The sequence below is a fragment of the Arachis hypogaea genome, chromosome 2 (assembly GCF_003086295.3).
Source record: "Arachis hypogaea cultivar Tifrunner chromosome 2, arahy.Tifrunner.gnm2.J5K5, whole genome shotgun sequence".
In the NCBI taxonomy this organism is placed as follows: domain Eukaryota; kingdom Viridiplantae; phylum Streptophyta; class Magnoliopsida; order Fabales; family Fabaceae; genus Arachis; species Arachis hypogaea.
Window position 1 is genome coordinate 61,113,110 of NC_092037.1, and position 23,221 is coordinate 61,136,330.

General features: G+C 38.2%; 2 protein-coding genes across 2 annotated transcripts; both read right to left on the reverse strand.

The window, feature by feature from the left end:
• Positions 1 to 5,720: 5,720 nt before the first annotated feature.
• LOC112725977 (homoserine kinase-like) lies at positions 5,721 to 6,439 on the reverse strand. Its single transcript, XM_025775480.1, has 3 exons — positions 6,143 to 6,439; positions 6,001 to 6,057; positions 5,721 to 5,777 (listed from the first exon to the last, which is right to left on the reverse strand). Exons 1-3 carry the CDS (start codon positions 6,437 to 6,439, stop codon positions 5,721 to 5,723), a joined length of 411 nt encoding a protein of 136 aa, XP_025631265.1.
• Positions 6,440 to 7,799: 1,360 nt separating this feature from the next.
• On the reverse strand, positions 7,800 to 9,735 carry LOC112745395 (homoserine kinase). Its single transcript, XM_025794865.3, has one exon. The coding sequence runs from the start codon at positions 9,446 to 9,448 to the stop codon at positions 8,276 to 8,278; it is 1,173 nt and encodes a 390-aa protein (XP_025650650.1). The 5' UTR covers positions 9,449 to 9,735; the 3' UTR covers positions 7,800 to 8,275.
• Between the last annotated feature and the right edge of the window lie 13,486 nt (positions 9,736 to 23,221).

A 23,221-nucleotide genomic window follows, 5' to 3' on the forward strand; every position in this document is an offset into this window, starting at 1 on the left:
GAATTGGGAAAAAAGCGTTAGGAGGGATAGGGTTAATCATTAAATGGCACGTATACATATATAGTGTAAAGTGGGAAACTGCTTCGAATACTTTTTTTCGTAGAAAATGAGTAATTAATGTACTTCGTTTATTTTTGGGAAAATAAACGATTTATATTTAAACTAGTTCGATGGAAGAAAAAAAAGGAAGAGATAATAATTTAGTTAGATAATAGCTTAAATTAACATTTCGTGTTAATATAGTTTTAAGTTTGTTTTTCAATTTCAATGCTCAACTTTAATAATTACGTCTAGAATCTCTTCGATTCACTTGCCGAACCCACAAATGGAGCATCAGTTACAGTGGGCGTAAATGAAGGCGTATGTGGCACGGTACCCGACTTATCTGGTAATGCGATTTAAGGTTTAGGGTTTAGCATCGGAAGGACGAACAGATATTTTGGAATGTGCTGGTGTGCCTTAGCAACTGCATGCCAACTAAGACACGGCCATGTGTGTGTCTTCGAACGGCTGGCGCCGCAAGACTACCGACTACATATATATTGAGAACTCCTGTATCCTAAACCCCCTAGCCACAGCCCCCCAACCCCATCCAAGTAACTCGGTCCATGGTGTTTTCTTGCCTCAATTTGTCAAGTACGGTGGTGCAAGCTGCATGTCCATACATCTGTATCTTTAATCTATATGTTATTTCCAGGCATACAATTCTACCTTGCCCTCATTAACTTATGCTTTAGATGATAAACACAATAATCATTTCTATTGTTAATATGCACATAGCATTGCAAATAGACTGATCTCCCAATATTAGAAATGTATGTCAATTAGTGCCTATGAAGTTTGAATGTAATTTTAAGCTATGAAGCTTGAATGTAATTCGATTCACTTCACCTACTTTTTGTAGCTTTGAATTTTGAATTTTGAAACTTCACACTGATTTGTTAATACCCTAAAAATGATAATTAGTAGTGGTTGTTTACTGATTCAGAGTTGTTGCCGTGCTTCATTTAGTGCATTTTATTCATCACTTCCGGTGTTTTAAGCGTGTGTTTTAAATTACATCCAAAAGCCATGATCCCTTACAAAGAATTTCAAAACCACGATTGAACCACGTGCATTTTCCAACGAGTTTTTTTAGGAGACGTGCATCTGAATATCCACTGAACGTTACAACCAATTACATACAAAATATCCACTTACCATACATACAAAATATCCACTAAACATAGAATCGCTATAAACATGCCCCTAACAACCATGTCCGGTTCAACAAAAGGGTGGACAATGACCGATTAATAATACATCATGTTTGACAGTGGATTTGCAACTATTCGCATGACACCACTTCACACCTCCACTTCTTGAATCTCGATTAAAATCAGTGATATCTAGAGCACATCCACATACCAACAAAAGCCAACATAGCAAAAACTTGTTTTAACGTCGACAACCTATAGACGGTTCTGTACCCAGATGAAATGCAGACAATATTCAGTGTGCGGCTACAGCCTACCGGAGAACGTGAAAGGGTTTGACCAACCTACCGTTGCAACACACAGTGGTGACGATTGTAGGCCCCCTTTACTCAATTGGCGAGAGACATGACTGGCCAGAACGTGTTGGTCCCAGCAAAGTCGTTGTTAGCAAACCCATCCTGCGTGTCACTATTGGAGCATTGGAACGAAGAAATTTCCGCGATCGCATACAGATCGCTGGATAGGTTATCATAGAGCTGACACCAATGTAAAAAACAAATGATTAGATCCATTTAACAGAGTAGAAAACTTAACTATATCATCTATAAAGCGACTAACCCACCATGTCAGTGTCCATCGAATCCATGCCATCTGTAACTGCGTTGGATGATTCCATTGTGCGGCGGTCCGGACACGTAGTCCTGTTGTGTCCCACCTCCCGGCACAAACGACATCGCTGGGTTTTCTTTCCACCATGAGCACCGTTACCCTTTGTATTGCGCCTGAGTGGATTCCGCACCGGGGCTCTGCCACCCTCAGTAGGTGGCCCCTCAGGTGAAAAACTGGTGTCCCCTGCATCTTCGTTCTCGAAGTGCTTCAGCATCAGCACGGCAATGTCTCTTGCAAACTGGAACTTTTCGGTGCTGTGACATGCAATCTTGCACACTTTCTGGTACCAATCCATCAGGCACCAGTGTTGCGTCAGTTGTACAGAATCCCAAATCACGCCCATCGACTGCACCGCCACAAGTTTTGCATCCTTGGTCCATCTCGGCAATATCAGAGACCTTGAGATCACATGAACATTGTTAAGAACAAGCACCGCAATTATATGTTCGCAGGGGACCCCAAAACATTCCATTCTCATGCACGTGCATCGGACCTCCCTCGTATCAGACGTTGCAACAACACGCCAATCCTTCCCCGGAGTGTCGTATCGAGAGATGGTGTGGATAAAATAGGAACCGTTGTCTTCAGAGTCAACCACCCTCATTGCACAGGCCCTGTCAAGAATGGGAACAAACAAATAGAATATCGCACGAGTGTAGTTGTCGGCTGCACTCCGCTCCAGCTGTTTCAGGTTGGTGGTCATAACAGGGTCACCCTTTGCACACTCGAAATCAGCCTCCACCTCCTTTGCGCGCACGAACATCAAGCATCGATGGAAATGACGTAAAAACTCAGTGTAACTGTATCGAGACTTAACATACCGTGATATCACAGCGTGCAAGCCCTCGCACCTTGATGTTGTTCGAAATCTGGCAAAGAACTTTTCCCGTATGTGTGATGTGGCCCAACTGTGCCTTCTCTCATACATGTCCTGTACCCATCTTTTATCGGTGACGCCAAATTTCTCAACCATCTCAAACCACTTTTTCTGGAATGTTCGGACCTCGTAGTCGCCAAGCATGCAATCCCTAAACATCCTAGTGAATTTAGGCTTTCCGATGTTGCTTGTGGCGTTTCGGAGTAGATGCCAAGCGCAGAGTCGATGGTGAGCCTCTGAAAAAACTTGCTCGATCACAGACTTCATTTGCCTGTCACCGTCGGTTATTATAGACACGGGAGCCTTTCCTTTCATTGAAGTTTGCAACTGCTGAAGCAGCCAGACATAGGTCTCTTCTTTCTCGTCTGCCACCAGTGCAGCGGCAAAGACAATGGTGATTCACACTGGAGAATACTACAAGAGGTGAAAGGTAAACGTTTTTCATGTACGTTACATCAAATGCAACCACGTCTCCAAACACCTGGTAATCAATTTGGCTGGTGCCGTCACACCAAAACAAATGTTGCAACACGCCCTCACCGTCAACAACTTCCTTGTAGTACAATGCTGGATCATTTGCCTTGCACTCTCGGAGATACCTTAGGCACGATACCGCATCTAGGCAACCCTCCCTTCGTTGCTTCGCATTTACATTGTGCATGTTCCTTGTTATGTATGGGACATTATGATACCTGCCGGGCAGGCTCGCCATAAAACTGTGGATTCAGGAGACGCCAATGCCCCCTTTGCGCATGTCGTTCATCTGCTCGATGTCCGCTTCGCTCATCCTCCGATGGCCCAGGAGCATGGAAGAAAATCGCAACTTAAGAACGTGGTGGTTATGCGCGTCTGAAAAGTACGCAACGTGCCAACGTCCTGATTCATCGTCCATGCGGAGTAGCATCCTTGCAGGGCATCCACACCGTGTCTCGGCCCTCGGCCTCTTTTGCCGGTTAAGCATCGAGTAGAACTTCGGGGATCGGTACCCTTGTCGGTGGCACACGAACTCCTGCCGTATCCTTACTTCGCCGCATTTTTCGCTTCTGGAACGTCTCGCGTCGAAGCCATGGTGCTTTGCATATTGCTGGTAGAACTCAAATGCAATGTCAACATCTGCGAAATTAAACTGAAGAACATCCTCCTCACTCAAATTTAAAAAATCAACCCAACCTATCGACTCGCCGGAATCAACAGCGTAAAATTCGTCGTCCGCATAATTGTCAGACATTCCTCCGGCGCCGTCCAAATTGTCTTCCAATTCAAATGCATCCCCATTGTCGACATCAGCGTCTGCATGATGGTCGTGTTCTGTATCATCTTCCTGAAAATCGTACTCGTGCGACTCCATCCCTGCAGAGCCTTCGCCCTCAAACGATCCAACTCCGTGGTCTGCTCCGTCGGACATCTCTGCTTCATCGGCGACGCGCACGCCCCCAGTGGTATCTTCATCCCTGGCAACCCTGTGCCAAACAGCAACAATGCGGTAATTTAGTGAAACACGCAAAATTGGAGGATGTACTTTAAAGACAATTGCAGACCTATGACGAAGAATAAGGGGGATATTTGTAAATCAAGTGAAGAGTGATAATACAACGGGTACCTTCTTTCCATTGATGGAGACGGCGAAGCCATCTACTGTCGAAGACAACCAACAATGCAGATCAGGTACCATCATCGTCAGAGGTGAGGCTGTTTGTGTGGGGGGGAGAAGAAGTTAGATGAGTTGGGAGGTTTCAGTCGTTCTCGGTGGTGGAGATAGGAAGGGACGAAGAGGCGACAAAGCGAAAGGGGAGGAAGAGGCGACGGAGGAGAATGGGAGGAAGAGGGTGCGATTGCGACGGAGGGGAAGGGGAGAAAGCGGGTGCGATTGCGACAGAATGAAAGGGGAGTGGAAGGGAAGGAAGAGGGCGGCAGTAATAGTTGACTAATTCTAACAATTAAGTTAACTGTATTCATTTTAAAAAATAAAAAGTGACCCCTCTATTTTGTGCGAAATTGTACAAAAGACCCAACAAAAACATACATTTTTATTCCGGCCTTTCCTAACTTATCGGTGCGCCAAACAATAAAATTGCGTTTCAGTGCGCTATATAAGCCGCGTACTGAATCCGTGCCCAGAAACAAATTGGGAAGGAAGAAAGGTCTATAACGGTATGGCATAACACTTGCGCATTTGTCTGCCTTGGCTGACACTTATGCTCGAGGTGGTATTTTCCATCGAAAGAAGTTAAAATAGTGTCATGACAATTCTATTTCTTTATATCTTTTGATATTAATGGCAATAGAAAACAAGAATTTAATTTGAATGCACTAATATTATAAAATTCTTAATTTTACAGTTATTTAATCGGTTTTATATTTTTTAAGTAGAGTTTAAAAATTAATTACTTTTACATAACAATACAAAATTGTTAAATTAATTGTGTGTAAAAACTCTTTTACACTTGGTGCATAAAAATCAAATCCAATATATGGTTTCGTTTGGTTGATGTAGAATTGTAGATATGACATTAAAGACATTCAAAATATTTGTCTTATGTATTGAATAAACAAATCAAACAAATATTCAAAAAGACTAAATTACTCCCAATTCAACCACCAACTACACCACCACCAATGCACACCCACCACCAACACTACCACCACCAACATTGTTCTAACTCTAAGAGTAGGTTCTTGATAAATACTTGGGACTGTTGGGAGTACATGGAAGTTAAGTGAAAAGATAAAATAGGGAAAATATAAATATCAAAAATAAAATTTCCTCTTCGATGAATAAATCTTTAAATAATATGAGCGCATTTCTTTCTAACTTCTCTATAAAATCATGAGTTTTCTCAAGAAGTACCTTGCATTATTCAAAATTTCTAATTGTAATTTCACGTATTTACCTTGCTATCCTTTGCAATTATACCAGAGTGAAACTATTGGATTCTCCCCAGAGAATATAAACCCAAAGGTTTCATAGAGAGCAATATTCACATTAACCGGAAATAGAAAGTCTCAGAAAATGATGTGCATATCAGCAGATGCATCTTAATATAGATATAGATAGATAATTTACAAATATAACATATAAGCCAAATTTATGAGTGAAATCTCCCAATCTTATCGCCAGCAATGCAGAGAAACAAATGCAAACACAAGTATAATGAACATATTCGGAGTGTAAAGCACTGCAAAAGTGCAGTCTTTTTCTTTGTGATAGGGGAAGTACCATCTTGATGAACTGAAGATGAAGGATGGTTCATAACATACCATGGCAATGGCAGCGACAGTGGCATAGGAATTCAAATCCAGTTGCCACTGATAAGCCTAGCACCAATGTGGTCAAGGTGCTTAATGTTTGCAAAGGCCTTCAAGTTGCCCTCCCTGAAAAGAGCCTCTACCTTGCGCTCACCGATCTCTCGTCATCAATGACCGCAACGGCAGTGGGGCCAGCACCGCTGATGGTGCAGCCGAAAGCACCTGCGTCGAGAGCAGCCCTCTTGATGCCCTCCATGCCGGGAATCAAGGGGGCACAGCAAGGCTCAACAATCTTGTCAGAGGAGAGAGCCTTCCCAAGCACCGGTGAGTCCCCCTGCAGGACCCACGCCACCAAAGCCCCTGCCTGGCTGCAGTTCCAGACACGATGCGGCATTCCAATCTCCAAAGGGAGGGCAGCTCGCAGCTTTTTTGGGGCCTCAAACTCTGGCATCACCACAAAAGCTTTAAAGAGTAATGACCTAAGTTTCAAGAAGCCAATTCGCAAATGAAGCAGAATTTTTTCTCAAGAAAATTCACTTGAACAAACTCATAACATCTTAACATATGAAGGCAGAAGAATTATTTTATAGAAAATCATATTACTTCTCTGATTTTCTCAATTCCAGCGGCAGCAATGAAAGAGTCTATAGTTTTTCCACATCTATGAGAAGTTACGACTTCTCAATGTGCTTCCTTTGCCTGCTTCACCACCTCAATGACCTCTGTAACAGTTCCAACTTGGTTGATCTATATTACAAAGAGAAATCATCATATTTAATGTTTTTCATAAACAATAATATCACATACGGAGTTGAAAATTATTTCTTTTTCATTTTCTTTGCTAAAATGTCATATACTTTAGGAATATATTTGTTGATATCCGAATAGAGTAGGCATCATGTATTGCTTACTGCTAAATGCTAATAGAAGTCGAATGTATACAATTAGCATTTAGGGATATTGATAAAACAATGTTAAAATTATGAGTGACAGCTCACGTGATAATGCAATAAACAATTTTATGACAGACACCATGTAAGGATTATACCAAAAATAATTAAGAATTGAAACTTTAGAGAGCAGTAGAGCACATACCTGATAGGTTCATAGATAAATGAGGATGTGCATCAGAACTTCATCTTGTGATTATTACTTGAAACATCCTTGTGATTGTTACTTTCTAAACTTTGCCAAAAGAAAAAAAAATAACACAAAAGTAAGGTTAGGACAGTTTCTCAAAAGGGTATTTATCCGATTCTCTTAATGCAAATATTTCATATAATCCTGGAGGAATTTTCACCTATAAGAAAAAAAAATTTAACTTATAATTGGGCACCCTAGACAGAAGAAAGGCACAATTACTGGGGAATGAAATATACATCAGAACCACTCCATGGAAGAGTTGGCAATTCAGCTGCTTGAGCAATCAATGATAAACCAATTTTATCTCTTGCCTTAAAATATAATTATAGGAAAAGGGACTCTCTTACCGCACTAATTCAAAACCTACATGTAGTGTCAGCATGGTGTGTTAAGCGCAGAAAAAGGACTCTATTACCCACACTGATTCAAAATCAACTAATCGTTTTTTTCTAAATGGTAATTTTCAAATTCCTTGCTATAAAGGTTGAAGAGCTCCCAATAACCACAGGCTTTGAAGATATTTCAACTGCAGAAACCTTCACATCCTAGTTTGCTTCTTATCAGCATAGATTTTGAGGGTGAAAATAAAACAAAATAAATAATAAAAAAAAAGAGCGCACAATCCAAAACCAAATCCGAATCAAGCATTTGGCAAAGGTCAACAACAGTGAAGGACAACAGTATCATCATCACACATGACTTCAACATAAAAATCACAAAAATCTATTTACATCAAAATGCAGCAGTTTGCACCAAAAACTTAATCCCACAAAAGACAGTAAAATTTGAAAGGAAAACTTTCCAACTTCTAAAACAAAGATAGAAGGAAAGGATATATGGTATAGTTAAAATACCATATTGAACTTAACTGTTACATTTAATGGAATTTAAGTATTATTTTTAAGCTTACAAGGTCAAGTAAAAGCAATTAGAATCCTAAAAGCTGCATTTCCGAGAACCTGTTTCTCCTCTGTTTGTAGTAAAGAAGCCAAACAAAAATCTTTAGTTTAGAAGGGAAGATTTTCTTTTGAAGCAGCACAGTTATTATGCACTCATACTGATTCTTCTTCACACAAACAAAAGCACCCTGCTTAAGTGCATATGAAAGAACTCTTTGGCATTTGTTAAATGCTTTTTTCTTCGTTTAAATCCTGGTGCTACTAATAAGCCTAGCACCAACGCGATCAAGGTGCTTAACGTTAGCACAGGCCTTCAAGTTGCCCTCCTTGAGAAAAGCCTCTACCATGCGCTCACCGATCTCCATTCCTTTGCGCTCGTCGTCAATGACCGCAACGGCAGTGGGGCCAGCGCCGCTGATGGTGCAGCCGAAAGCACCTGCGTCGAGAGCGGCTCTTTTGACGCCCTCCATGCCGGGAATCAAGGGGGCACGGCGAGGCTCAACAATCTTGTCGGAGGAGAGAGCCTTCCCGAGCGCCGGCAAGTCCCCCTGCAGGACCGACGCCACTAGGGCCCCCGCCTGGCTGCAGTTCCAGACGTGGTGCGGCATCCCAATTTCCGAAGGGAGGGCAGCTCGCATCTTCTTTGTTGGGGCCTCAAACTCTGGCGTCACCAGCACGAAGAAAAGCTCCTTCTCCGCCGGGAACGTCAGCTGGATCAAATCCAGGGGCTCGTAGTTGCGGATCAGCACGAACCCCCCCATGATCGCCGGAGCCACGTTGTCGGCGTGGTAACCAGAAACCTTCTCCTCCGACTTCAGGGAAGCCAGGACGAGCTCCTGCACCCCCAGTTTGTTGCCAAAGATCTCGTTGACAGCCACGGCGGCTGCGGCGGCGCTGGCGGCGCTGGACCCCAGGCCACTTCCCAAGGGGAGACCCTTCTGAAGAGAGAGGGAGAGGCCGACGGAGCGGATTCCAAGCATCTTCATGACTTCGAGCGCCGCGATCCCTGCGCAGTTCCAGAGAGGGTTTTTGCTCAGCCTGGTAGTGTTGTTGCCCGTACCGGATATGTCAGAGATGGAGATCTCTCCTGGGTGGACGTGTGGGTCAACGGTGAGGGAGACTGTGTCACCGAGGCCATCGACGGCGCAGCCGAGGAAGTCGAAGCCGGGACCAAGATTAGCGACGGTTGCTGGAGCAAAGGCTTTGACGGAGGTGCAGACGGGGTGGGGCTCGGTCTTGGTGATGGCGTTGGTTTTTGAGGGGACGGAGAGGTTGCATCTGATCCTGGTCCTCCTCCTGTGTGTTGGAATGGCGATTGTGATGCAGATGGCTCCTCCTTCTTCTTTCAGATCCAAAGGAGATGCAGATGCAGATGCAGATGAAGGATGTGGACAGGGACAGAGGAAGCACGCTGCCATCGGATCGGGGCCACTCTTTCTCACTCACTGTTTCTTCTTTTTGACGGTAGCTAAGCTCACTAACTGATGTGAGCATTAAAACCCTAAACTAAACCAATGGGTTCGTCGTACAAAGTGGAATGTCCAAGGCCCTTTCTTTTCAGCACGCTAAGCCTATCCAGTCGTATTTGTAAACGCAGTGTTCATGGCCCGGATTGTACTAGGTTTAATTAGACCCGAAAATGGATCTAAAAAGAAAGCTAGATATTATTTTGATCTCCTTCTAAAGCAATTTAAAATAAATTATGTTAAATGGAATCAATCTCATATAAAATTAGTATATATAAATTTGTAAATTTTATATATAAAAATAATAAAATTTTATTTTTAAAAATTAAATTTAATAAATATTATATTATATTTATATTAAAATAAATTATTTTAAAATAAAAATAATATTTTATAATTAAAAAAATATTAAAATATAAAAGTATAATATTATTAATTTTATTATAAAATATATATTTTTACTATAAAAAAAATTTAAGCTAGTCCAAGTGACCTGAAGCATAACCCGACCCAAAAATGACATCGGATAAAAATAACAAATCAGAACCTGATAAAATATATCTTAGGCCTGGACCAACCTGAGTCTTAAACACCCCTATTTGTAAATATTCTTTTAGGTAGTGTTTATTTTGAGGTATTGAAGCTAAAATTGGAATACTGTGACTCAATATTGTGTTTATTGATTTGAAACTGGAACTAAAATTTCAGTCACGGAACACAAAATTTTAGTCTCTTTAGTACTTCCTAGTACTTCCAGAAAGTGGAAACAGGAGATTAAAATTTTAGGGGATGCAAATTGAAAATTTACTGATAACTTATCTCAAGAATACCCAAAATCCAAATTAATAATTCTACCTTTACCTTCTTACTATATCTAATTAGGGCATCTTCTATACTTTTTACTTTCCTGTTCTCTCAATCGCAAGTCACTAAAGAGCTCCATTTGAAGCGAAGCCCCTATTGATGCCGCCAGTACCACCACCGTGTTGCCGTCATCATAGAAGCCTCTCAGGGTTCCAAAAACACGCTCGAAATCCTTCCACGTCACTCACAAAGTTCCTATTGGTGACAATCCTTGTGTTAGAGCAAAAAATATTTAGGTTAGAATCTTGGTTAACTTGCTTCTTTTTTAATGTTTGATTCATAAAATACTCCAAACTAATTTAACAAATTATGATTTTTTTTATCTAATTCTTTTTTTTCAGTTGGTGGATAAGGATCCGGAGAGAGTAATTTTACTGTTTTGGGCAACCATTAATGCTGGAGATAGAATAGATAATGCTTTAAAAGTCACAATTGTGATCAAGCAGTAGAACTGGTCAAAGAAGCCATCGAAGCCATTACATCTCTTCAAAATAAATGCTTTGATCAAGCACAGAAATCCCTTATTCACATCCTCTTGGACCTTCTGGTGGTGAACCTCTTCGAAAACACCATCAAAAGAAAGAGGGAAAGGGATAAGAGATGGAAGGGTTAGGGTTTTCTTTTCTGAATTAGGTATTTAATAACCAAGTGCAATTTGGTCATCACTCATTTTAGTTTATGTATTTATTTTGAACCAAATAAAATACTGAGACATAATTTAGTCATGTACATCTGACACCAAATATAATACTAAGACTTAGTTAAGTCTTTGTCTCTCAGTCTCTCTCTTCTGATCTCTGTCTCTCAATCTCAATCTCTCTTCCAAACGCTATCTTAAACTTGAAAAAATACTCGCGCATCCCATGCTGTCCAACGATTCCAAAAAAAATACATATCTATATAATAAACTAAATAAGTCACTATATATAGCAATTTATTTGGTATGTGTTACATAAAAGATATTAAAAAATTGTATTTTGTTTATAATTTCTTACTAGTATAATAATCGTAGCATTTTCACGGATTTTTTATTAATATAAATAAATTAAATATATTAATTACCGATTTTTGTAATTTGTAGCATTTTTATGAAAATGCGTAACATGTCACATTTCGTTTATAGTGTAAACGAATTGAACTTACACGTATTTCATTTACACAGTAAATGAAATACGGTAGCCGACACGACACTGTGTATTTTGTTTGCATTGTAAACGAAATACGCTTAAATTTAATTCGTTTACAGTGTAGACGAAATACAATAGGACAAACTTGCAGCAACTATAAAAAGGTGTGCAACCCATTGTATTCTTCACATCAAGTTCACCTCCTCCACCTAAACCTTTTCCAAACCATTCATAATGTCTACTGGTAGTATATATTTGGTTGTGTGTGTGTATCCCAATTGCCTAATGAGGAACAGGGATAACGGGGTCGTGTTTGAGTGTGAGAATTCAGTGCTGCTGCACACACAGCGAGTTGCCTCGTTGTCAGAGTTTAAGGGTCTGATATTGAGGCACCTCGATCAAAGTAGGAGTAAAGAGATTGGGAGGATAGGGTATAGGATGCTAGCTCCGATAGAGAATGGAGTATTCCGATTTCGTCTGTTTTGGCTGCGCGACGACGATCATGTGCGGCTGATGTTTGACGTTCATGGCAGAATCATGTGTGAACAAGTGATGGAGCTCTCTGCAGAGGTTGGTGAAGTTGGTGACGATGAATCTAGGCAGTTGGACTTTGTGCAAGATAATCAGCCCCTCGCACCACCGCCTATCCATGTTGCCCGCTCGGTTTATGAGATGGACGTTGACGACGAGGAATCTGACGACAATTATGTTGCGGATAGCAACGACAATGATTCCTCTGTAGATGATGACAAGGTGGAGCTTGTGCCCGAGACTCTGGTGCAGGCACCACACCGTTATCTTTTGCTTGGCCCGCAACCAATTCCGTCTTTGTCGTTAGTGCCATGTCATTATCATACGTTGGACATGGATGCGATGCAAGAGAGAAATCTATTTTTTAACACAGGTGAGAATGATTACAAGTTAGATGAGGGTCTAGAGTTTAGGGTGGGCCATTGATTCAAGAGCAGAAAAGCAATGTTGGAGGGGGTAAAGAATTACAGCATCCGTCGGAGTACAGAGTACCGAGTACTGGAGTCTAATCGATTAAAGTACCATGTGCATTCCCGACAACACTAAGCAGACTGCCCATGGAGTCTCCGCGTAGCTCTCCGCCAGAATCTTGGATATTGGTAAGTGTACATGTGATCTGTATTCTCAGCTGTTACTTTTATGGTAGATGAAGTCGTGATAAAATTTTGGTTTATTCCTTTAGGGAGGTTCGTAAGGTGGGAGGCGCGCACACGTGCCTTGCTCCCACGATGTCTCAAGATCACCGACAATTCGACAGCACTCTCATCTGCCGTGTCATCCTCCCGCTGATACAATCCAACCCATCGGTGAGGATAGCCACCCTACTGGGAATAGTCAAACAAAGCTATCACTTCAAACTATCGTACAGAAAGGTGTGGCTGGCGAAGTAGAGGGCGATTGCACAGATCTACGGTGATTGGGAAGAATCGTATAACAAGGTGCCCAGGTTATTGCAAGCACTACAAAGCTGTTGTCCCAAAACAGTGTGTGATCTCAGTGTCGTTACGTACTATGACGGGCCCCGCCTGGTGCGTGAATGCAGTATGTTTGATAAGGTTTTCTGGGCCTTCCCGACATGTGTAAAAGCCTTCAAGCACTGCAAACTATTCATATCTGTCAATGGTACGCACCTGTACGAAAAATATGGTGGAGTTTTGCTTCTAAGAGTAGCACAGGACGGGAATGGAAACATACTGTCGGTTGAATTTGCCATTGTAGAATCCGAGAGGACAGAGTCATGGTCTTTCTTCTTGACCAATCTGAGGAGACATGTTTGTCGATAGGATGGTCTGTTGATAATATCAGACTGATCTCAAGCGATAAAGGCTGCACTGCAAAGGGATGACAGTGGTTGGTTCCGTCTTAAAGCCTTCCAAGACACCAACAGAGGAGTACACCCTGCGATGTCTGTGGTCCGGTGGTGGGCTATATGGCAAAGGGAATGGTACGTCCACGCCAGCACCGCAGAACCCCATGACAACATGCGACACCTCTCAAAATCATCTAGAAGCGGGAGCCACCTGAGATGAACGGTGTTTTTCAATTTATCAGTCAATAAGTAGCCCCCAATCATCAGCATGATGTAGCACCTCACATACTGTCGCAAAGTGTCCGGATCGGATGTATCTGGTGGCATCAGCCCATGTGTGTTAGTGGGCCTGGAAGTCATGAAAGCAACCACCAACGGGATCACCATTTGTGCGCAATCTGAGGTGGTAGGCGATGTCCTGCAGTGTGATCGTACACTCACCCCATGGCATGTGGAATGTGTGAGTCTCCAGTCACCAGCGCTCTACGAATGCTGTGACCATCGCGTTGTTGACGAACGAATTTTTGATGGTATAGAATTTCACAAATGAATTCTCGTTGCAAGTATAGTTCCTAAACCAATCAATAATCCTTTCATACAAAAATTTGTTTGTCACAAGTACAAACCCCTAAAATTAATAACCGAAGTATTCAAACCTCGGGTCGTTCTCCCTAGGAATTGTAATGAAGTGTCTTGTTATTGGTTGTGATGTGTTTTGGGGTTTTGATAAGAGGCATGAAAGATAAATGGCAAGAAAGTAAACTAACAACTATAAAAGGCTCTTGGCAATGTATGAAAATTAGAAGTCCTATCCTAGTTATCCTCCTCAATTGTGATGAGAATTGTTCATTGCTACCACTTAGTTAACCCTTGCTAAATAAAGGAAAGTCAAGTGGATGAATTGACTTGAGCCCCAAGTCCTAGCCAACTCCCAAGGAAAGACTAGCTTTAGTGCACTCCAAACCAATTAGCAATCTCTCCAATTACCAATCAACAAAGGAATTAGATAACTCAAGTGTCACTAATTACTCTACCTAGGCCAAGAGGAACAAAATCTACACTAAAACTAAAAGAGACATTTCAACAAACACATAGAGTGCAATAAAAGTAAACAACATAAATTGCAAGAATTAAAGAGAGATCTAACTACAAAGGCAAGAGATCAATAATAGAAAAGCAAAGAAGAACAATTATTATGAATTACCTCTTATTGAATTGAAAGAAAATGGAAGGAACAAAAGTAGATCTACAACGAAATGCAAGAACAATATAAAGGAAATTACAACAAAAGAATAGAGGAAGATGAATGTAACAACTAGAAATTAAGAGGATAGAAGTAAAAGAAGATGAATCTAAATTAGATCTAAGAACTAAACCTAATCCTAATTTTAGAGAGAAGTGAGAGCTTCTCTCTCTAGAAACTACTTCCAAAACTAAACTAAAACTAATGGTAACTAACATGTGTTTTTCTCTTCACTCCTTGGCTCAAATAGCATCAGAAATGAGTTGGATTGGGCCCACAAGGCTTCTAAATTCGCTGGCCACGTTTTGCTTTAAGTGAACTAGGTGGCAGCAACGGCGCGTGCGCATACTTTGCGCGTGCGCGCCACCATACGTGTAGCAACTATGGCAAATCTTATATCGTTGCGAAGCCCCGGATGTTAGCTTTCCAACCCAACTGAACCCGCATCATTTGGACCTCTGTAGCTCAAGTTATGGTCGATTAAGTACGAAGAGGTCGGCTTGACAGCTTTCCGGTTCTTTCATTTCTTCATGAGTTCTCCAACTTTTCATGCTTCTTTCTTCATTCCCTTGATCCAATCTTTGCCTCATAAATCTTAAATCACTTAACAAACATATCAAGGCATCTAATGGAATCAAGGTGAATTAAATTTAGCTATTTTAAGACCCAAAAAATATGTTTTCACTCTTAAGCACAATTAAAGGAGAATATACAAAACCATGCTATTTCATTGAATAAATGTGGGTAAAAGGTTATAAAATTCCCTAAAATCAATACAAGATAAACCCTACAAATGGGGTTTGTCAGTTGTCGAACAAGAAGTCTCTTAGTGGGACGGCGTCTCCGAAACCAGCCTCCCTCAGGTACGAGAGAATGGCATCGGGTGGTGGGACTCTGTAGGGCAGAAGTAGTCGTCCCAACTGGTAAACAAACACAGAGAAAAAAAACAAAAGACATTCACGATCAAATGTTATCTACAACCCTATAATGCCATAAAACAAAATAATACCTAACTCACAGGTATGATAAATGTTTTCACATTACATGAGGGCCTTTCGGTCATGTTACTTTAAACTTAATATATAAAAATTTAATATATTCTTGCATATATAATATGTTATTTAATGAAAAAAATAATTACATTTATTAAATGGGACATAACATAATTAAATGTGTTCATGTACTTAGTTTAAATTTTGGTGACATAAATTACATTGGTAAAAGGTTTTTGATTTTAACATACGGAATACCATGCAATAAAGTAGCTTACACCAACTGAATCCCTAACTCAAAGTTCCTCTAACATCCTACAAACATGTTTGACCTACTTACAACTACATATTGCTATAACTGGAATCTATTTAAGCACTACTTCTACAATCAATTACGTATAGGGATAACATGGCAACTTGTCTCAAGTACTATAAAAATAAATAATAAAATAAATAGCAACACCAACCTAAAAGTCCTCTGACCCGGCGACATGCCACATGGCGTTCAGCCCGTTAATGTCCGCATCATCCGCCATAAAGTTCAACTGAGCCGCCGGTTTGGTCAAATATGGATAAAATGGATAAAAAAGGTAAGGTAAAGAGTAAATTTTGACTTCTTCTAGAACTGTGAACGAAACCCTTTAAATAGGTGTCACTGAACCTATTTCGTTTACAGTGTAAACAAATTGAACTTACATGTATTTCGTTTATACTGTAAACAAAATAGGGGCGCTGTAGAACACGTGTGCACACGTCATAGGACCGCCCATTTTCAACCTTATTTCGTTTATTGTGCAAACGAAATACGCATAAGTTCTATTCATTTACACTGTAAACGAAATGTGACATGTTATGCATTTTCATAAAAATGCTACAAATTATGAAAATCGGTGATTAATATATTTAATTTATTTATATAAATAAAAAATCTCATTTTCAGCCATGCATCAGCCTCACATCAAATGGGAAAAAAATAGAAGAGATAACAAAAGGTAAAGTAGAGCGCTCCTTTTCTCTCTGCGCTACTCCTTCTCTCTTGCATCTTAGTCTTTTACTCTCTCTATGGCCTCCTTCTTTCATCGTCTCAGTCTCTCACTCTCTTTATGGATCTCCTTCTTCACCATAAAAGCTAACCGCACCATCGGCTTCGACACCGTCCCCAACGGATGCTCTCTGTACTACATCCTATCTCTCAGTTACCTGTTCTTTCTTTATTTTTGGGCGACTGTCACTCACGTTCTCTCTCGCTCTTGCTCCCAAACCCTACCTCTTCACCCTGTTTTCCACCTTCAGGTTTGTATGTCTCTTCAATCTTCACCAATTTCTTTCTTCATTGTTCTGAGATCACCAATCCCTATGACTCCCACCCAAAACCTAACCCTAGTTACTGAAATTCTTGTCTGAAAGCACAATCATGGTGACGACGCTGGTTAATTCAGCCAGTGGCACGCTGGCAATGCTAAATGAGTCCCATATGTCTCTTGAGTTTCACACTCTCTGGAATCTCAACAACTGGTTGACACATTATGGCTCGAGATCTCAACCAGTGCCCCATCATGTACACATTCTCTCAATCTCTCTCTTTCCTTGCTTTTGAATTTTTTTTATATTTTTGTTTTGGGGTGTTCTGCTGAATTTTCTTTGTCGAAGGTTTGAGCTGTTTTACATGTTTATTTTTAATCAAGGTGAAAGTAGTTTGGTTTTAGTTACAATAATCCTTTTGGTTTCTCTCAAAATTTAGATATTTAAGTTTATCTATTCAATATGCTATTTTGTTATTTTTGTGTGTTGTTATTGTTGTCAAGCTTGCCGTGAATAAGAAAGGAACACCGACCTCCAAGGGCGGCAGAAAAACCGGTAGGGAAAAGTACCAAACATTGCATTAGATATCCAATGCGCTCTTCTCTTTCCACTTAATATTGTTCACCTCAAAACTTCTTACCTACACACCACGGATATTAAATAATTCTTTGTTATCCTTCACTTTAGACTTTTTCAATAATCGATATCAGTATTTTTTTAATTGTTAAACTTTGTTATCTTAAAACGTTGAACTTTATTATGTTAAGTTCAAATGTGTATTGAATATTTAAAAGTTTAAAGTTGATGTCTGTAGTCAAAATTGTGGTTGTGGTTGTGTTTGTCAGTATACCTGATAATTGTTTGCATAAATTATATTGTTGTAATTTGCATAAATTATATTGTGGTTGTGGTTGTGGTTCGTTACTGAGAAAGCAAGCTTCCATCTACTTATGATACAATATCATATAGTTCAAATGAAGATGTTTGGTTATAAAAAAAGATGCTTTGAGTTTTATCAGCCAAAGTAACTTTCAATAATACATATATAATAGATTACGGTTTTTGAGATATTTGTAAATTTACTCTATTTCGTATTTATTCTCTAAGCTTGAGATAAAGATTTAATATATATTATAATTTTTAGGCAGTTAAGCATAATAAAAAATAGCAGAATCTGGCTACTAGTTCAATCTTTTATTAATGATAAAAATATATTAGTTTTAGATGATTGTCATTATATATGAATCCCTTCAGTTTTTTTTATTCAATTATTTTTCTCATTATACAATGATTCACTCAAAATGATAATATACTAAAGCCATTAATTGAGTGTTTATATTTTTTTTATTGTCTTTCTGGTTTTCATAAGTTCAATTTTTTTTTGTTTTATTGTATGAAAAACTATAAATGCACATGTGCACTGAAGAGGTTCAATAATTGACAGTAGGTTGATCAAGGAGAGTAGGTTATGTATTTCTGTAACTTTCTTCGCTTTTCTTTCTCTTTTTCTTTAACATCCAAGAACAACTATTTCAATGGTGACCTCTCAGCTTAATGCTTCATCCTTTACAAAGAGGAACCTGAAGTTATTTCAGGGCTTCCATTTTTACCGCTTCAACTCCTTTCTTATTCATTTTTGTTTCTTTGCATTTTTTTTTGTTTTTAAGTTTAGAATTTTTTCATACGATGTTTGAAACTTGGGATGGAAGTTTAATCTATATTCATATATTGATTTTTTTATCTTTTCTTTTGTTTATTTCTCACATTGAAAAATTGACATGTCAATAACAAATTTGAATTTTAGAATTTTTTTGGATAGTTTTATTAATTTGTTTCTTTAGAATGTGGAGTATTATAAGGAATTTAATAGCATGTTGTTTCCCCTACATTTGCATCAGTTCAGATGGTTAAACATGTTATTTTTGTTTGTATGATTGTTATTTTCTTTTTGTCATTTTTATTAGGGTAGTGTATGATATTTTCTTTAATAAAATTTCTTAATAGTTCTTGAAATAAGGAAGTTCTTTATGATTGCTGGATAGTTTGAAGTCAAGTATATTTTTGATAGTATAAATACAATACAAGCCAAGAATCTTATTTATATGCATCGTTTAAAAGTCATGTTCTAACAGTATGATAGATCTGGAAGAGTTTGACTAAGAAAAAAGTTTGACTATATTGTTTAATTCGTTATTTGTTGATCATTTTTTGCTTTCTTCTGCAACATCCTCACCACCAAAATGTCACGCTTCTGACTGCGCTACTCTGATAATGAGAATATTACGACCACTCAACTATATATAACTATAATAAAGTAGGAGCATTTACCTGCAATCCTTATTGACTTGTCTTTGGAAAAGCAAAAATATTTTTCTTTTATACGTACATACATACATATAAAGCATCACAACACTTTTACATATCCAAGAATAATATATACAAGTAATATATAAACATATATTATAAATTTACAACTTTTATCCCTCTTTACAAAAATTTAAACAACGATAACAAGGTTGAGGGAAAACATCTAATATAATAAAACAAATAAATCACGACCAAATCCTCAATTAACTCTTCATAGGTTTTCTCGTCTGTTTTCTGAAAAATATAGGGCTATAGGGGGTGAGAACCTAACCTGAAGGTCTCAATAGAAGGGTTTAAAAATTGTCATAGAAAGATATATAAAATAAAGTTTGTTTTACAGTAGTGATCATTGCTCGTCTTATAAATCTTTTATCTAAACTATCATTTTCTCAAAATTAACCAACTTAACTCTACTGTCATTTACTTTTCTTAAATCTCGATCGTTGGGCATATTACTAACTTCCTACTTCTTTCAAGATTTACCATGCAGTCAATCATATAATCAATCTCTTACAAGCCATCACACTTCACAATAAATCCGAACCAATAATCACAATCACAAGTAGTCAAACAATCAAAAAACAATCACACATAGAGAACAATTATGGCAAGTAGCACAATTAGCAGTTAAATAGATTACCAATTAGGCAAATCAAACAATTATGCACCCCAAATAATTACAAACAAATGCACATGATGCATGCCTATCGTACTAGTTGTGAGCTCAATGTGTTGGTTATATTGCTAGACCCGATACATCTAGTAGCTAACCCGAACATCAGCTCTCTGATGCGCAACCCGAGGAGAAAAAATATCATATATGTATAAATAAGTCTCGTAGGGAGAATGTGATATCACCTTCTCACTGGGGACATCATAATCACATGCATATATAATCAAGTCTCGTAGGGAGAGGGACCTGTCACTTTGCAAACATAGAGAGAATATGGGGGAATAAGATACCATGCATATATAATTAAGTCTCGTAGAGAGAGTGCCCTGTCATATTCTCCACATCCCACATAACACAATCATAATTATAATCACAATCATATTTCACAATCACAATCAAACATAACCATAATTATACTCAAGCTGTGGTCCTTACCATAGGCGGGACAAAATCACTATCCCCACATATCCACTGCAGTAGTGAGCAACCAGGACAAAACCACCATCCTTGCCAGGTGCAACTGTCTCATTAGTCGTGCAAGCGTGACAAAACCCACATCCTTGCTAATCAATTATCATAATCACAATATTAACCAAATTCATAAGCTATAATTCATAAATCCTATTTTTAAGGTTTATCTTGTGTTGAATTTAGTAGATTTTATCAACCTTTCTCACATTTATTCACCGAAATAGCATGCTTAATGGTTAAAAAGATGCTTTTTAGGCCTTTAATTAGTTAAAATTTGATTCCATTCGATGTCTTGATATATTTGTTAGTGATTTTAGGTTTAAGAGGCAATGAATGGATCAAAGAAGTGAAGAGAAAAGCATGCAAGATGGAGAATTCATGGAAAACAAGGATTTGGAAGATTCAAAGCGACGCATACGTGTGACTTACGCGTACGCATGAAGAAGGAATTCGTCAAGGCGATACATACGCATGACCAACGCATGTGCATGATAAGGAAAGTTGCCAAGTGACGCGTACGCGTGACCTATGCGTACACGTGACAAGCGGCACGTGACCTCATTAAAGACAAAACACTGGGAGCAATTTCTGGACTGGCTGAAGCCCAAATCCACTCATTTCTAAAGCTATTTGATGCAGAATTCAAGATGGAATAAGGGAAAACAATTAGTGTAGTGTAGGAAACATGCCTTAGGTCAGTTCTAGAGAGAGAAGCTCTCTCTTCTCTCTAGAAATTAGGGTTCTTAGTTTAATTTTCCTTTTAATTTCATATTTTAATTCTTGTTTTAATGTAGTTTCATCTATGTTTTCATGCTTTCTTTTCTTGATCTTCTTAGTTTCTTTTGTTAACTTCTCTTTTATGACTCTTTTTTATTTTATGAACACTCTTGTTACTTTTAATTTCAATTAATGCAATTTGATGTTTTATGATCCTTTCTTGCTTGCTTGAATTATCATTGTTGTTTTCTTACATTTGGTAGTTTAGATTTTATATTTCTTTTAATTTAATATGCTTTTCTTTCTATGCACACCAAGTGTTTGATAAAATGCTTGACTTAGGTTTAGAGCAGATTTTGAGCATTCTTGGCTTGGAAAGAAAAATTAGACAATCTTGAGTCATTAATACCCAATTTAGATTGGTGATCTAGAGTGATTAGTTTGTCTTGTATCTATTAATATTACTTATGGATTGGGATTAATTAGGCTTGTTTGACTTTCTCCCGATGTTGGAGATAACGAAATAGGCTTAACTCTTGATACTAATTGTATTATGATTAACGACTAGGATAGAAAGTCTTGATTCTCAATCCTTGCCATGAATGCCTCTTTTTAGTAATTGTTATCTTTAGTTGCTTGATTTACTTTTATCGTTGTTTAAATTTTTTGTCATTTAGATTGTAGTCTTCTTAATTGCAAACCACCACTTGAACCTCATAACCGATAACACGCATACATTACTGCAATTTCTTTGAGAGATGACCCGAGATCTAATACTCTCGGTATTTTTTATTGGTTTGCACTTGTGACAAACAAAATTAAACTTTGATCGAGTGATATTTGTCGGTTTGGAACTATACTTACAACGAGGTAATTTCTTTTATTGAAAAGAAAATTCTAAGCCGACGATAATACTCCATCAATAATTCATCATAATCTCATCTGTTATTAAAATAATTAATGCCATTAATCTGTGAATGGGACAAAGCCACTGTCCTCACCCGTGGGCGGGACAAACGACCATCTCCACAATATTTATATCTCATTTAACAAGTTTTTATGAGGAAAAGATTCAATAAAACTCATTATACCCACCCTAACATTTTCAAAGCCTTTAAAATAGTTATTAGACTCCATACAGAATTTACAAGGAGTTACAAGCTCGCTGGAATGGCTTAACAGTTAAAAATCAGCATTTGAAAATCTCCCAAATTCTTTTCACCAAAAAAACTCAAAAAATATTTTATTTTTCCAATCATAATCTTAATTCAAACGTAACTATTTATTCTAAAATCAATTACTTTAAATTCGCTAAGACGCCCTAAAACATAATCCATTCCATAGTTAATCAAAATTAAATAAGTTAATTCTTTAATCCACTTTGATTTTATTACTTTAGATTTTACTAAAACTTCGCAAAAATATAATTCTTTAATTTAAAGTAATCAAGTTAAACATCAAGATAAAGTCTCTAGTCTTTATGAAAATAATACCAGTTTTTATTATTCTTATCTTTCAATTTCATTCAAACTCTTATAGAATTTCGACAGAACCTCCCTTAAAACTTGGACTGTTGCACTCTTCAGGGGTTCCACAAATTTCAACAATTCACCAATCCCCCGTCAGCAACTTTTCAAAACACGAGATACTTGATACTTAATTTGTCACAATACCATTTAACACCTCATCCCACATCATCAATCAAAGAAATCAAAATTTCCATCAAACTTTAAGTAAAGCACTACCATAACAACACCAACTCAAATAAATCAACATAATAAAAAATTTTAGCAACCAATCATTTTCAAACAATCAAGAAACTAATCACAGTTTATAACCACAAACAAACCAACTTCATTAATTAGTCAGATAAAGCACCCATAATCTAATTGCTATTACTAATTTAATTTTATTGGCTTGTTATCTTTAATTGTCTTTAAGTTATTAAATTTTTATACATTAGGACAACAAACAAGTTGTTTAAATTCTAATCCACTCACCAAGAAGCTTCAAGCATTATTACTAATTAATTTTATTATTTGAGCATTTAATCCAACCCATTTATCCAAAATAGTCCAATTTTATTGATTTATAACAATTCCTTAAATAAAATAGGTTTAAGAAAAGCC